The 16164-nt window shown below is 39.8% G+C and overlaps 2 protein-coding genes across 7 annotated transcripts in view; one reads left to right on the top strand and one right to left on the bottom strand.

Moving 5' to 3' along the window:
- traf3ip1 (TNF receptor-associated factor 3 interacting protein 1) overlaps positions 1 to 6337 on the bottom strand; it is a 16570-nt gene extending 10233 nt beyond the window's left edge. For 3 of the 4 annotated variants that reach the window (XM_005751115.1, XM_005751116.1, XM_013915419.1), the window contains exons 1-7: positions 5613 to 6337; positions 3495 to 3563; positions 2276 to 2437; positions 1534 to 1662; positions 884 to 1294; positions 668 to 739; positions 284 to 307 (exon numbers count right to left, since the gene is read on the bottom strand). In XM_005751115.1, the coding sequence (XP_005751172.1) occupies positions 284 to 307; positions 668 to 739; positions 884 to 1294; positions 1534 to 1662; positions 2276 to 2437; positions 3495 to 3563; positions 5613 to 5735 (990 nt within the window). In that variant the 5' untranslated portion in view covers positions 5736 to 6337. The remainder of the gene's footprint in view (positions 1 to 283; positions 308 to 667; positions 740 to 883; positions 1295 to 1533; positions 1663 to 2275; positions 2438 to 3494; positions 3564 to 5612) is intronic. The other variant, XM_005751117.1, reaches the window with a different exon arrangement.
- On the top strand, positions 5169 to 10625 carry agr1 (anterior gradient 1). 3 transcript variants are annotated; one of them, XM_005751121.2, is made up of 8 exons: positions 5169 to 5221; positions 7128 to 7252; positions 7441 to 7504; positions 7782 to 7834; positions 8503 to 8579; positions 8677 to 8740; positions 9213 to 9296; positions 10371 to 10622. In XM_005751121.2, exons 2-8 carry the CDS (start codon positions 7153 to 7155, stop codon positions 10418 to 10420), a joined length of 492 nt encoding a protein of 163 aa, XP_005751178.1. In that variant the 5' UTR covers positions 5169 to 5221; positions 7128 to 7152; the 3' UTR covers positions 10421 to 10622. The 3 variants fall into 3 exon arrangements, with proteins under 3 accessions (XP_005751178.1, XP_005751177.1, XP_005751176.1); XM_005751120.2 differs by lacking the exon at positions 5169 to 5221 and adding an exon at positions 6406 to 6689 and having other exon boundaries at positions 7131 to 7252; positions 10371 to 10625; XM_005751119.2 differs by lacking the exon at positions 5169 to 5221 and adding an exon at positions 6406 to 6689 and having other exon boundaries at positions 10371 to 10624.
- The last annotated feature ends 5539 nt before the right edge of the window (positions 10626 to 16164 follow it).

Genomic DNA, 16164 nt, shown 5'->3' with positions numbered 1-16164 from the left:
GATGGATGGATGGATGGATGGATGGATGGATGAACAACACGCGACAGTACAAACACACTGCCACACCAAGACATCATCTTGTGATGTGTTAGAGGAGAAATACGAAACTCAGACATTCAAACATTTATTCTCCAGCTAAACAACAGAAACACCGGGAACTCACTTCCTCTAACACAGCCCAGGAGGTATTTAAACACAGTAATATCAAAAGGTTTGTAACTGTACTGGTAGTGGATCTGAAATGAAGAAATCCCACTGAGACCTTTTTTCAATGAGTTTTTACCTGGTTCTCAGCTGCTTCTGTGAGCTGTGAAGACAAAGAATACAAGTCACACAATCATCACATGTATCAGTTACACACTGAGTGAGGGAACATAATCTGCCACACTACAGCCTGAAGTAGTCTTTAACCACGCAGCTAGCCACCCACTACATTCAAAAACTAAATCGTCTGCAGTAATACCTCTTCAGCTGCATTTGGTTCCTTGCAAGAATAAGAGGCAAAAAAAATCAGAAAAGAAATTAGAATAGTTCATGAGCCTGTGTGATGTGTCAGGATTAATAATTCAAGCGTAAGCAAATGAAACCACTGCACCTCTCTGTCATTAATGTCTGTGAAACTCAGAAATGATTTGATTTGTCAGATATCTGAAAATACAGATCTTACCGCTGGTGCAGGTTTGGCTGTTTTAATGGGCTCTTCAGGGGATGGTTTTTGCTGTTCCTCTGATATTCGGACCTGAACGCACACACAAACACTGTAAGAACTACATTCTGTTGTTTTTCATGTATTTGTTCAGTCACACACTGTATATTTAACATGTTCTAAGCTGAAACGGTGACTGAAAAAGGGAAACGTGTGCTGTCCTTGCTGCAAACATACCTTGCTGTTTCCACTCTCTCCACTTCTCTTCCTCTCATCCCCATCTTTGTGTCGTTCTCTTTCTTTTTCTCTGTCTCGATCTCTTCGTTTTTCCTTGTCTCTCTCTCTGTGAGAATCTCGCTCTCTTGTCTTTTCTCTGTCTCTCTCTTTGTCCTTTTCCCTGTCTCGATCTCTCTCTCTGTCTCTGTCCCTGACTCGTCCTTTGTCTTTGTCTCGTTCCCGGTCTCGACTCTTGTCCTTGTCACGGTCTTTCGCATGGCGGTCCTGTTCGCTGCGATGGTGTTTTTCCGAGCGCTCTCTGTCACGACGGTGCTCTTTCTCTCCATCTCTGCGTCGGCTCTCCTGTTCTTTGGGCTGGTCTGGGTCTTTCTGGTCCCGGCTGCTGCTGCGCTCTGTGATCTTCTTCTTCTCCTGAAATAATATATTAACAGTTATACATCATGCAGTTCACAGTAGGCCTAATCATTTTTTTAAATCCTATTGAAAAATGTAAATATAAAACAGTCTCTGAGGTGTGCTGCAAAAAAATTCTTTGCAGTATTTTGGTGTGAACGTTAAAATATAGATTCTGAGGACATCTGAAGAAACATTAATATGTCTGAAAGTGTTAGATTATTTAATGGATGGCATTTAATGGGTTGAAGACTCACCTCTCTATCCACATGATGTTCCCGTTCCTCCCTATTCTCCTTGTCCTGGGACCTAGAGGTACTGGCTTTGGTTTTAATGTCCACTTTTTCTCCTTTAAGCACTCGCTTCACTGCGTCATCACTGGACATCTGCAGTTAAATGTACAGGAGGATCAGACAATGTGATACAGTAAAACTCGCTGAACAGCTTTAAACAGCATCTACGTTCCAAAGTGTCCCTGAAAAGGAGAAACTTTATGATTGGATTGAACCTTAAATCTGAAAGCTCTAAGATTCCGGTTGAAGGGGAAAAAATATAAATAAACACAATTCAGGAAAAACAGCCCATTTAACAGTTCTTCACTATTCATTAAAATGTCAGGCTTGTGGGAATTCGCTTTACTTTTTGTTGTTGTTCTTAATTTGTTTGCTGCCATTAAATACCATTACTACTGCAATTGTAACCACATACATACATTTATGGAGCAACAACCCCAGGCATCTGCTCATCTGTTTACACTCAATCTCCAGGGTTCAATTAAATACTTTCAATGTCTCCCTGAGGCAGCCAGACAGTTTTCCCAATCGAGCAATATCTGGATGTGAAAAATAACACATACTTCATTTTCCTTTTAATGGAGAGCTAGTTTTATTTGTGTCTCGGATATAACAGAGACAACATGAAAAATGGATAAATTAGTGAAATAAGAGTGCGTTCTTAACTTAGCTTTTCAGCGTGAGTGTGTAATCTAATAAGACAGACCTTGTTGAGGCAGCACTTGGCGATGGCCTGCAGCAGCTCGTTGGTTTTCTCTGGTTCGTGGCCGGCTACAATGCGGGCTGGCTTTGCTGCCAGAGGCTCGCCACTGACCAGCATCACAACGTCAATCGCTTTCTGAAGGAAGGCTATTTTTGAGTCCTTATCCTAGAAAGAAAAAGGGTGACAGTGCACAGGAGGTAACTCCAACGAGATTCATTTTCGGACACAGTTTAGGATGATTAAACAATCTGAGAAATGTGGATCTTTGCAGAGATTAGCTGAAGTTACTTCTGCCTTAGATGAGCATCTTAGTTGAGTCCGGTATAAAATAGCATGCAAATAAACTATAATTGGCCCATAATCACCATTTGTGTCCACCCTTTAACTCTGACACCACTATTTTCTTCATAATGCTACTTACATTACAGTAAGTATATTTTACTTTGCAGGGTGTGAATCTTAAGTCTGCCACACATTGTAAATGTGACTGTGCCATCTGTAGAGTATAATTGTTAGCTTTCAAATCCTGAACCTCAAAGGGCCAATCAGTCTTGTTTTTAATAAGGCAGACAAAAGGTGAAATGGAACACCTGGATTTTTAACAAGGACCATCTTTCATAATGGAGGAACAGACAAAAACACTCCTTTGATTTAATTCTTGGATGTTAATAAAACAGACCTTACTCTAGACTAATAACCCAGCTAAACAGCCCCTCTGGTCCATCAGCCTGCTGCATTTGAGAAGGCTGCCAACTGCATAACATAAGGACGTGTCTGCTGCAACCACCTGGCCCTTCTGTGTCGCATCTAATAGGGTGAGCTTTTCAGTGTTAATGCCTTTATGAAATCTCTATTCAAAGCAATTAATAAAATACATAGCTGACATTAAAAAGTAGAGAAAAAGAGTGATAGGCAAGTCTTTAAAAGATGACAGTAACAATATCAGCCTATGCCTTATGATTAAGCATTTCACAACTGAGAGCAATGTCTGAATGAGCTTTTACCAAAAACTTTACATTTTTGTTTTCTTGTAAGGTGTTTGACACCCCCCCCCCCCCCACACACACACACACAGTCCTGTGTAATGACTGGGTGACTTAATAATTGAGCAAGGCTGCTTCTTAGGTCATAACACCATTGCATTAAAGAGTCAATTAAAATCAAATCAAAGGAAAGACTGTAATTAGTGATATTATTAAGCATAGCCGTCAAACAGACGTACCTTTACACTGTCTGACTTCATTTCATTTTCTTCATACAGGCCTTTCATAAAACCAGTAGTCCTGATGACCTGAAAATGGTTGAAAAAGGGTCATTTTAAACAGACATGAAACTACAACAATATGCCATTTTTAGCTTCTGTACATCGAGAAGTTCACTCCGAAGTCTGTTTGTATGTATGTGCAGGAACAGTGCTTTTCACCTGTGGGCTAAAAAAAACAACAACAATTTTTGCTGAGCATTAACCTAAAGATTAAAGTAACACAACAACCACAAAAAAACCTTTATAGCTTTAGCAGTTTATGCCCTACAGTCATATTCAGACATATTCCTAGTCAGAGGAGGGGAGTCCAACATGCCGACACTCTTCCCTTTATCAAATATGCATGAACCTGGAGTGAAATATAAGACTGCTGAACAGGTGAGAATGAGTTGGCACCTCTGTTGAGAAGAGCGTAAGAGATTTTACTCTGCTTGACACCTTATGTAAAAGGAGTCAACTGTGCATATAAAATGCTGAAAAAGAAAATGAAAGAAGCCGCAAGTGAGCAAAGCAAGTTTGATCATAAAGATCAGCAGTGTACTAACAACAGGGCTCTGACAACAGGCCGTGGAGATGATGCAGTGTTTCCTGTGTGTGTTTAAAGAACCATGATACTATTGCAGCAGTTGTACTTACTCAAAATGGATCTTTGGAAGGGTGGCCACAGACAACATTAGAATACATTCATATATTGTCCTGTCATTTCTGACTCCTAATTAAATGGATGCCATTTAACCACCCAAAAAATTAAAAACTGAGAAAGGTTCTCTTTTGCCTCTTTTGTTTACACATTAGACTCATTAATCTTTTCTTTGAAAATTCCAGTAATCTTAGATTTCACAATGCCAATGATGATATTTATCTAACTAAGGGAGGGAAAAAACTGTTCTGAGGTGGAAAATCACCTTTATTGTACTTATATTGTTTCCTTTCATCCTATTATACTGGCTGTTATTTCTCTCATGCACGTACTTAAACATCACATTTAAAAAATGGCTGAGAGAAACAGTATTCAATTCCATTCAAGTTTATTTGTATAATCCAAATTCCCACAAAAGTTGCCTCATGGTAGGGTTATCACCTACAGTGTTAAAGAACTCCAACAAACAAGTGACAACCTATGAGCAAGCACATTGTGATAGTAGAGTGGAGTAACTCCCTTTTAACAGAAATCCTCCAACGGAAGCACGCTCAGGGAGGGGCAGAGGAAAGAGAACAGAAAAGAGCACATAAGGAGTCAGGACAATAAAATGCTTTCTACTTTCAGAAGTGCCAGGTGTAATCACAACCTACACCCATTCTGAACCAGAAAACTCTCACGTGGTACAATTGCTTGTCTAATGCACATAAAATACCTGTGAGAGTATGTAACTGACCCTGATCTGTACCTGCACTTCTCTTCATCTGAGAGTGTTTTACTCTAGGCCACAGAAGACAGATCTTCCTGGCAAACCCCAGAAAGACATCGGCTATAACTTCATCATATATGCATGCCTTGCAAGTAGCTTTAAATAAATGAAGGGAAATCAAAGAAACACCAATTATAGCACAGCCTGTGCTTGTTTTTAGCTGTAACCATAAGCTGATCAGCATCTGTGTTCTCAACGTGACGGATTCAAGGAACCTAGCACAGGTTCATCCTAACTGGCAGGTGCCCTCCTTTAAGCCAGCAGCGGGGAAAAACGGTTTGTTGATTCGTGTGTGCGCTCAGGTCGTGCCTAGCAACAAGACGACGCTGCTGAAACAGCTAGCCCACTTGCTAAGCCACCATATTAACTAAAGCGCAACCTGTCATTTAAATGAATTGCTAATGCACCCCTTGACTATCGGGATTAGTGTTACTGACAATCTGGAGCCGCAGAAATCGGAGCTTACAAAATGTTCCGTAATATTAGCGAACTTACTTGGTTAGCTTCATGCTAACTTTTATGCATTAGCCGGCTAACTAGCTCCCGTGTCTGTGTTTTTAACTTAGAAGTGGCATTAGGCTTTGCTAGGCTTCTGAGAAGAGTGTCGCGCCCCTTAAATAAAATCCAGCTTGCTTTCTCGAGTGTAATGTCAGCAGCCGAGTCTCACCTCACTGAAGATATCGTGCAGGTATCGAAAAGGAGGCTTGCTTAGCAGTTTCTCGGTGAGCGGCGGCTTCTTTATCACTTTGCCCAACGTGTCCTGGGTCTTTTTCACCACTGCCGCATTCATGGTAGTAAATAAAAAGCCAAGCTAAGTACTTTTAACCAAGAAAAAATACACGAAACTAACTAGGAGTGAAAAACTTAGTGACTCTGTCGCCTGGTTGCTATGTCAATGTCCTGCAATCCCACAGTGCATCATTTAAGAGGACTGCGCCTGCGCCAAGGGCTTACAGTTGCCAAGCGGTCTTTGTGTCCATAGCAACAACTAACAATCGGCTAGATAAATGGCTAGACAAAGTAGATAGATAGAAAATTCTTTATTGTTTCCGCCAAAACAGAACAGCGTGGTTGAAAAGAGAAGCAACTAGATAAAAGCATTCAATATACATACAAAATAAAATAGGCCATTCATCAACTGTAAGTTTTGGAAGCCAGACTACAAAGATACAGTACTCGGAGTACACGAGGCGTAAAGAAGCATTTACCGAGTTCCGGTATCAGTATTTGCAACAACAGAAATTAATTCACTCTGCCCCATAAGTTGTGGCGACTATGGCCAAAAATTAATTAAAATTAAAATGGGTCATACATCCCTGTCTTTATTCGGGCATGGAGTGGGAGTTTCCTTTATACCGACACGTGGAAGATTCATAGAAGCAGTTTTAGGAACAACTGTACTTTCAGGGTGACACTTTTTAAGAGAACGAAATTCAAATTCAAATAAAAAGTTATTTTGAGTTATTTATTTATTCTTAATCCATAGACTGAAGTTTCATGTAAAAGCCCATAAAGTATATATATGTTTTTAAACTTACCGAAGGGATAATAACCAAATTAATGCTAGCTTCCCTATCTGCTCCCATTACACAGTACAATTGCTTTTAATAAGGCAGTGCGTGCTTGTTTTTTTTAAGCCTAATATGATATACCTGCTTGACAAGTTCGATAGAAAAGAAAATCTGAAAATAGAGAGCGCACATAGGAGCGTCAGAGCAGATGCTTGTTGCTTCATATTGACGAGGTAAGAGATTTACCTGCTACCTGAATACCTTCATTTACTTTTAAAAAAAGTATTATGATTCCTTTCAAAGCTAGCTTTTAGTGAGATGCCTCACTAAAGGTTTGAAAATGATTTGTAAATGAAGGAATTTTAATTATAATTATTTCAAATTACACTTTTTCACATTATTTCAGAATTGATATTTTCCCCATTACAAATACAAGTGTGGTAACTATGTGTAGAATTACAGCTTATAAACTATTTTATTTACATGGTCTCAGGTGAACCATTCATGAATTCTTGCTTGCTTGCATACCGCCTTGTAGTTGGGTGTGTTTGGTGAGTCAGTGCAGCTCTAGATATCTGTCAAATGTGAGTCAGGCTAAAACTGATTTGTGTTTTGTATTTAAATATAAATGTCACTGAATTTCCTTGGGACTCATTTGCCAACTTTCACAGCAGCTCTCTGAAAGGACAAGGAACAATGCTTCGCTGGGTCTTGCTTGCTTTGCTCATTGGCCTCTGTGCCAGTGCCGGGGAACAGAAAGCTAAAAAGAAAGTGAAGAGTCAGTCCTTGTCAAGAGGTGGGCAAATCTACTTTTGTCAATATTCACAGCTCCAGTTAATGTCCTATAAACCTTTTCATAAGATCGTGTATAGCTGTCAGACACAATAAAATCTGAACTTTGCTTGTTTGGGGACATAGTTAATGTACTGGGAACATGCAGCAGTGTTGTTGACCTATCACTGTATTTTTATTTCCTGCCTGCAGGATGGGGAGGTGGTATTAACTGGGCCCAAAATTATGAAGACGGCCTAGCAAAAATGGCCAAGAGGTAGGACTCTAAACCTTGGGTAAAGATCCTGGATGTCAGTTTATTTTGTTCGGATAAGTCTGTTCCTTTGTTGTGTCTTTCTGCATTGGAATGACGCTCCATTACTTTTCCATAAGGGAAACACATTATTACTTTAATCTTCATTTGTCTGTAAATCCAGCATGGGGACTTTGCTTTCTAAGGCATTTGGTTGTGTAAGACTGCCTTCACACCCTTCACTGTGTTTATTGTGTTGTGGAATGTACTGAGTTCTTACTCTGTGGTTTTGCTCTCACAGTCAGAAACCTCTCATGGTCATTCATCATAAAGACAACTGCCCACACAGTAAAGGTACTGCTGCTACTTTGGTTTCTTAAGTATGCGTATATATTAAAAAATATAGGCTTGCACCTCCTGCGCTGTCTTTCTCACTCAGACTTGGGCTTGTTTGTTTTCCCGGGAAACACAATGGGTGCATTTTGTAATACCCACAAAGCAGGCAGTGAAGTATGTGAGAGTTATGTTCATAAATCACTCAGCTGGTTTTGTGAAATAAGCTCAGTGGAAGTCTCCACTGGCATTTCTTAACCCATAAAAAATGAAGACCACCTACAGAGTGAAGTCTGGCTCTAAATTTTGAGTTTTGCTACGGTGGACCAAAAGCAGCCCGTTCTGCATCCTCCCGCTGAAAGTCTCAGAACACTGAAGCATTTTGTTTGATTGCAGCAAGTTGCATATATTTTTTATTAGTAATGTGTCCTCATTTTAGCAAGACAGGATTCATATATTTATAGTGTGTTGTGTATTCCCTTACGTGATATTCTAAAGGTCCAACCTGCCAGACTTGTTTCTGACCTGTTAGGCGATTTTATAAATGCAGTCTGTAATAACTTAACAGGCTTTACCTCCTTCTGACATTTAATAGGCAGAATACATTTATTAATATTTCCATTCATAATTCATTCATAATTATTTGAAAGCCAGTCTAAATATAATACTAAACCAAAGTATTTCAACAGACCTGAAGAAGGCATTTGTTGCGGATAAGACTATCCAGAAAATGGCAAAAGAGGATTTCATCATGCTCAACGTGGTGGTAATTAAAGATATGTTACATATGCAGAAAATATATATATCTATAAATATTTTATTATTAAAATCATGTGCAATAAATACTATATTGTTATACACAGGAAGAGACTTCGGACAAGAATCTGGCACCTGACGGTTACTATGTTCCCAGAATCCTCTTTGTTGGTAAATTCTTACATTATTAATATAATTTCAATATAGAAGAACAGATTGTTTACTGTCCTTGTCTGAGGTTGAACAGAGATGCATACACCAGGCTTTAAATACAAGCAGCGCCCCTTCATGGTGGAGTCTCTAATGAACAGTGAGCCAGTGAAAGGCCACTAACACTAACACTGGAGTACTTCTGCTTCTTGTCCCTTCAGTAATCTGGCTGCAGCATTTCAAAGTAATTGTAAATGAGCAAGAGATGGCTGACTAACTGCAGTCTACAGATGTCCAGTCTAGATGTAACAAAAGCATGCATAACCCTGCCAGATCTAATGGTGTGGATAGTCCCAAGGTTCTTTTTGCTTCCTCACTCATTTTTCTAGATAAAGAATTTTACAGAAACATATTCAGTTTATAAAATGCACATCAGCTGTCACATAATACTGATTACTTTCCTGAGCTGTTCATGTGTGTGGTTTTTCTACAGATCCAACCTTGACTGTGCGCACAGACATTACTGGAAAGTACAGCAACCACCTCTACACCTACACAGCGAGTGACATCCAGGGCCGTGAGTGACTGTTCACTCTTTCTAATGACAGTTTGCACAGCTCACCTGTCAGCAGACTGCAGACACACTAATCCCCCACAGCTTGAACCCTATCCCTTCCTCAATATTTTGACAGAAATGACGAAGTTTTTTTTTATGAGATTGTTCTGACAGAAAGAATTTTGAGCTCCATGTGGATGTTAGTGAGAAACTTTAGCAGACCTGTAGCACTAGTAGCCAAAGAGGTGGGAGGTTTGCAAATGCAGTGCAAGGACAAAGAGTCAATTTTTTACGAGGAAAAGAGAAGGCAAGTGAGGAATGTGACACTGTTTCTTCCCGATATATTATCATTAAATCATGGCTTTGTCACTGGAAACTAAAAGCACAATTAACACACTTAAAGCACCAGCATTCATTATGTCTTTGCTGATTACTGTTATGTTACTGTAAATCATTCATGGAGCTATTCTAGGTCCAAACCTTGTGATTATTGGTCGCAGGGACATTTGTCTTTAATATATTTAAAATTTAAACACAATAAGAGTTGGCTAGAGCGTATCCCAGCTGGGTACATCCTGGACAGGTTGCAGGGCTAATGCAGAGACACAGACAACCTTTCACACTCACACCTCTGGGCAATTTAGAATCCCCAGTTAACCGTTTGGACTGTATCTAGTGTGAACATGTAAACTGCACACAGAAAGGCCCCGGCGAGGTAAAGGAGTTGAACTCATGACCTTGTTGCTGTGAGGCAACAGTGCTAACCACGCCACCGTGATGCCCTGCCTGTAACTGTAAAAACCGTAAACAAGATATATTTAAAAAGCACAAAGTAAATCTGCCATCTCTGAAACAAACCCCATAAGAAAAAATATATTTAAAATAGGAAGTTGAAGCACCCTGAAAAGGATAAGCAGAAGCGAATGGATGGATAAGAAGTTGAAGCCATTAAATGTGTAGTAAAGGAAAAGTAGTTGCAGGTTTAGGTTTAGTAGGAAACCTAAACCTGCAGCTTAGGTTTAGGTTTCATTTCTGAACTACTTCACTCATGTAAGAGCACTGCCTTCCTCTTATTTGTCCCCTCTTTGTCCACAGTGGCCGACAACATGAAGAAAGCCAAAGTCCCGCTGCACAGCGAACTCTAACGTGGTGCCAGACGTCTCAGCATCTTCCACACATGACTGCTCAGTGGTCAGAACTGAATTATTTAAATGCTTTTGGTGCTCATTAAAACCAAAATAAAGGAAAAGAAAGTCATCTTCAGTCTTTCTCACTTTCATGCAACACTTAATATGTAATTAAACTACTCATTAAAAACACAGTGATAATGCTTATTTAGAACTGTTTATGATGGTATCGTTCCATAAGAAGTTGATTAGGCAGTGTTGATCTGTGTTGTTGTGACTTTTAATTTGAAAGTGAATATTACAGATATCAAAAAATTGGATGTAAACAAAATAAAGCATTCTGCCTTGTATCAAAGGTTCATGGTACTGGTGGTGGTGTAATGATGTGGGGAAATGTTCTTGACCCCTTAGTACCAGCTGAGCATTGTTTAAGCACCACAGCCTGCCTGAGTATTGCTGTTGACCATGTCCATCCATTTATGTACCCACCCTCTGATCGCTGCTTCCAGCAGGCTACTGCACCATGTTACAAAGCTGAGATCATCAATTTAGATTCTTGATCTCAATCCAATACAGCACCATTGGGATGTGGGGGAACAGGTAATTTTCACCATGGATGCAAATCTGCAGCAGCTGTGTGATGCTGTTATCTCAACATGCAACAAAATCTTGGGGGAATGTTTCCAGCACCTTGTTGAATCTATGCCACGATGAATTAAAACAGCTCTGAAGGGGAAAAGAGTTTCCAAACCAGTACTAACAAAGTGTAACTGATTAAATGGCCAGTGAGTGTGTCTAGGATTTCATGTCATTTTTGGCCACTAGGTGGCAGTGTACTATAGCTGACCAGGGTCTCATGCTGTTGAGAATTTTTCCAGAGAAATTGAATTTACTCAAATATTAATTGATGGGATATTTTAATCTGATCAGTTATATATGCTAATAATAAAAATGTCGTTTTTTTAGTACTTTAATAATAATGTTGAACATATCAAATGACCTACATTAAATACCCCTTTTTAATTGTTGAGAGAGTTGATATATTTTTGTTAAACAAATAAGTCTGTGCTTGAAGCTCAGCAGACTTCATATCGTTGCAAAGGCAGTTTGATCTACAGTCTAGTTCCTGGGTAATCCTTGCATTTTATCTCAGGCTGTGTCTCGGCTTCACTTGTTAAATGGTCTTCTGAAAGCAGAGAAGACAATTGCAAAGTTAAAAAAAAATCTGATAACTCAGACCTAGACAGAATGAGACCATGCTGCACTGCCACAAATAGCCACCATGCAGTTTTCCACTGTCATAGTTTGGATTAATGAGCTGCTTTTAATTGTTATGGCTCCACTATGGTGCCTTTACCTTTTAAAGCAGAAAGGCAACAGCATGTTAATGCTTCCCAAGCCTGCATTAACGTCAGCTCTCAAAACTCTTTTATGTCCATTAAGATCCATCCTAAAAAATATACACTTTCACTCTGCGTTTCTTTGAATTCAGAGAAAAGCACAGAAACAGGAAAACACTTTAAATGGGTCAGAATGTTCCATTCCTCAATATTAACATCTACTGAAGGAACTGATCACTGAGAAATGATTAAATTATTCACACCTCTGTTGCACTTTCTCCTGTGTTTCCACATTCAGCGCAGATGTCTGAGGCAATTGTGTGTCTACTTTTCCTTCATGTTTTTCAGTTTTTCTGTCTTCAGATGGACCCAAGATGATTCATCGTGAACTCCTGAGATTTTCCAGAGATTTTCCCTTCTTTCTTAAGAAATAGTTTCAACAGCTTACACTCCTGGGTTCATAACAAATGTGCTTCCTACCAAGGCTTTCCTGTATCCTTGGCTTGACATTTCAGTCTTTGGAAAAGTGCAGTGCTGTTTCAGCGCACTGTGAGGAATGAAAACAGAAACAAATCCTCTCCAGCATCCCCAAGAAACTGTTGTATTTCTGTAGGAAAATATCTCCAACGTTACTTGACGAAAATGAAGAATTATTGAGAGATGTTTGATGTTTTCGATTTAGAGATAGCTTTTTAACTTCTTAATGGCTGTATGGAAACACAAACACACACACACACACACACCCTCAATAAACAGCCATGTGTAAAATATTGGAAAAATACGTAAATGTGGGTGTAAGCGAGTGTAAACACGCAGCTGCCACTGCACATAGTTCATAAAAACACAGATTTGCTCCCATGCCCAAACTTTCTCGAGGTTACTTCTTAAACACAAGGTTGTTTCCACATCAGCAGCAAGTCTGAAGGTCTCATTTTACTACAAATACTCTCCAATCTGCTGTTTTCAGTCCTAACCTTGCAAAAATGACTCAGGGTGACACTGTGTGGGAAGGCAAATTATAGCATAGCATTTCATTCGAGACATGCTTATGCTGAAGGACAGTGGGGGAAAAAACATGAAAAAAAACAAAAGATCTCCTTTATTTGAATATTTAAGAGTAAGCTAAGGAACTATTACTTCGCCTCTGTGGGCCGCTCTCCTTAAACAGGAATTATTCTGCTTGTAAAGATAACTGGATCAACACTCATACGTACTGTGTTGATCTTCTTTGTCATTGTAACTGTATTTGATAATAAAACAAAGATGAGCATTTGCACATTTAATGCAAGTTAAGGTAACTTTATTTATACCCATAGGCTTTATAGAAAAATGATAGCATTTGGCATCCCTTCAAGAAAAAAACAACATATTAGTATGAAAAATGTTAAATAAATCTGCTTTAAAACAGCAGAACAACAAAATAAACCTTTAGACAGTTAAAACACAAGATGAATCTATGAAATGTCATAGACTGGTGATCTAAAATATAGAGGGTCATTAGGGTCAAAGGCAGCAGGGGGAAACTCAAGCTACTTATACACAGTGGGGTACACAAAGTAATGACAACAGCTGGGGGGAACAACACAGGTGCAGACAACTATGGGACAGGACTGCGGTTAACAAAATAAAACAGGAAGTAACAGAACAGCAACACCTCACACAGAGATGAAGACACAAAAAGACACAACACAATAACAAAAAGCTTGAAACACCATACAAAGGACATACAACTTGGTTATTAGGATAAGGCAGTCCACACCAGTCACAAGGAGAGCACAACGGAAAAATAGAACTCAAAGCCAAAAACACACAATTTGCTGACACTGGGATCATCGTGATAAAGACCCAGCACATCCTGTGTAGTCCACCAAACCAAACCAAGCTAATGCCCCCAACACCTCACACAAAACTGCTCAGGAGCAACAGACAGATGACAGACGGATCAACGATGCTTCGGACTAACCCCAGTTTAAGTGAGCATACACGGGGTCCACCCGGTGCTCACAGTACCCAAAGGATCCACTGCAGACATCCACAGTGCCAGAAATCACTGCAGAGGTTCACAGCTGCATTATATGTAGTGGATGTAACGTGGCGCAGGGAATTTAAACTCTGTTCTGTTCATGTGGGCTGTGTCCTAGTAGTTACAGCTATCTGTGGTCACCTGCAACTTACAACTGAGTTTCACTTATTCCAAGGATGACTACAAGTTATAAATATTGTAACTGTAGTTATAAATATTACTTTTACAGTCACACTGTATGGGAGAGACTAAAAACAGGGTAAGAATCCTTACATTTACAGAAGTATTGCTGCTGACTGTGATGTCAAGCACACAGAGACGCACTCATTTCTCAGATCTTCAGTTTGACTTTGGCAGTGACAAGGGCATCGGGCTATTAGTCCTCGTTTGCACACTGCTTGGACAATTTAGCTACTCAAATAGAGCCCGCTTACTGGAAAACAGCTCCTTAATGAAGAGATGGACCGGTAATATGCCATAAAACTATTCTTTTATTCTTTCCTCGCACCCTCATGAATACACGCTGCCTGTATGCACACAGAGCCACTAAGTACACCTACGCATATGCACACTTAAACCCATACTTAAACACACACACATGGCACGCACACAAACCTCAAATGCAAGGGCAGAATGATAATGTGATCTGGAGGAAATGGTGCCAGTTTTGCCACGTAAGTCAAAAAGGTCAAATTGCAAATGTCAGCTTTTTCGCCTTCATTTTAATTATTCTGTCAAGTTCAAAGAGTCTCCATCAGAAAGGAGCTGCACCTGACAAAGGAAGGCCTGAGCTCACAGATAAGCTCAATCTGCGTCTCTTCTTGACACTTTCTTCTCTATACTTAGCCTATCTGCTCTCCTCTCGCACACAGCGACTCTCAGAGTAAATTACAATGTATCGCAGTGAGCAGGGTGCCAAAGGGATGGCTTAGCAATTACCAGTGAACTACGAATGTGAAGTCAATTAATTTCTTCTGCTACTCTTCTACTTAGCTGATTTTGTAAAAACTCAGCTGGTACATGATAAAGTGTCCACTTTTGGTTCTGATAGGCAGATGTTAACAACGTATTGATCCACTATTACACATACAGCACTGATAAAAGGAGAGTATCCCACTGTCAGTTCTATAGTTTTACATGTCAGGACAAAATCACCACAGCAGCTCCATCAGGTTGAAATGAAGGATTTGTGCCATTGCAACACTTTGATTATTTTCTTTTTCAGCCATTCTGCTGTTTTCTGCTGTGCTTGGGATCATTTTGCTGCTGTGTGACCCAGTTTTGCCCAAACCTTAGCTGTCACACAGATGGCCTCCCATTTGACTCAAGAATGCTTTGGTATAAAGAGGAGTTCACTAAATAAGGTCCCCAGGTCTTGTGGTTGTAAACAAGCCTGAAATCATTACAAATCAAATCAAGTCAAAGCCCTCCACCACCATTCTTGAAGGTTGGTTTGAGGTGTTTGTTCTTATATGTTTGTGTGGTTTTTTCCAAATGTGACGCTGTACATTATATCCAAACATCTCCACCTTGCTCTCTGCTGTCTGAAGCACATTGATCAAAAAGTTCTGTCATTTGTTGCAAACCTGAGCTCATGTTTTTTCCTGGCAACCCTTCCAAACATGCCATGCTTGTTCCGTCTTTTTTATTGTACTGTGATGAACTTTAACCTTTAACATGCTAGCCGAGGCCTGTAGAGTCTGATGTGTAGCTCTTCAGTTTTTCGTTAGATTTTTTTGCAGTTTCACTGAACATTGCATGGGTTCAGGCTTCGTATTTAGGCTTAGATTAGTAACTGTCTTGAATGTTTTCCTCTTGTGGATCATCTTTCTCACTCCAGGATGATGGAATTGTTTGAGAATGCCCTCATAACCAATCCCAGATTAATGTGTAGCAACAACTGCTTCTCTGAAAGCATTGATGACGTCTTTCCTGCTCGGCATTGTGAAAGCTCCAGACCGACAAACTGCCAAAACGTTCGCTGTCACGGGCATAGTCACAATGGCTGATGATTATTTAACCAGCTGCTACTAACCCTCTTAAACTCCACAGAAGCTTGTCCTCAGTTTTTCACACACTGCTTCTGCATTTTAACCAAATTTTGGTTAAATAATTAATGATGTGTAATACGGCATGTTTTTAGTACGTTTGAGGTTGTATTGACCTGATTTTAAAACCTGCAAAGTACCAGATTGTGAAAGTGAAAGAGGGTGCACTTTCTTTTTAGCATGATTGTATAACTCTAGACCAGCGGTCCCCAACCGCCGGGCCTCGGACCGGTACCGGTCCGTGAGTCGTTTGGTCGACAATGAAACTAAAGCTTTTTCCTAATTCGTGTGACCATGACCTTTAGACATATGACACTGAAGCATTACATATTAAAATGGTATTATCCTCAT

Source organism: Pundamilia nyererei, unplaced genomic scaffold (genome assembly GCF_000239375.1).
Source record: "Pundamilia nyererei isolate P.nyererei 1_Seehausen unplaced genomic scaffold, PunNye1.0 scaffold00300, whole genome shotgun sequence".
NCBI classification, from domain to species: domain Eukaryota; kingdom Metazoa; phylum Chordata; class Actinopteri; order Cichliformes; family Cichlidae; genus Pundamilia; species Pundamilia nyererei.
Note: the sequence above shows the minus strand (reverse complement) of the source record. Positions and strands in the feature narration are given on the sequence as shown.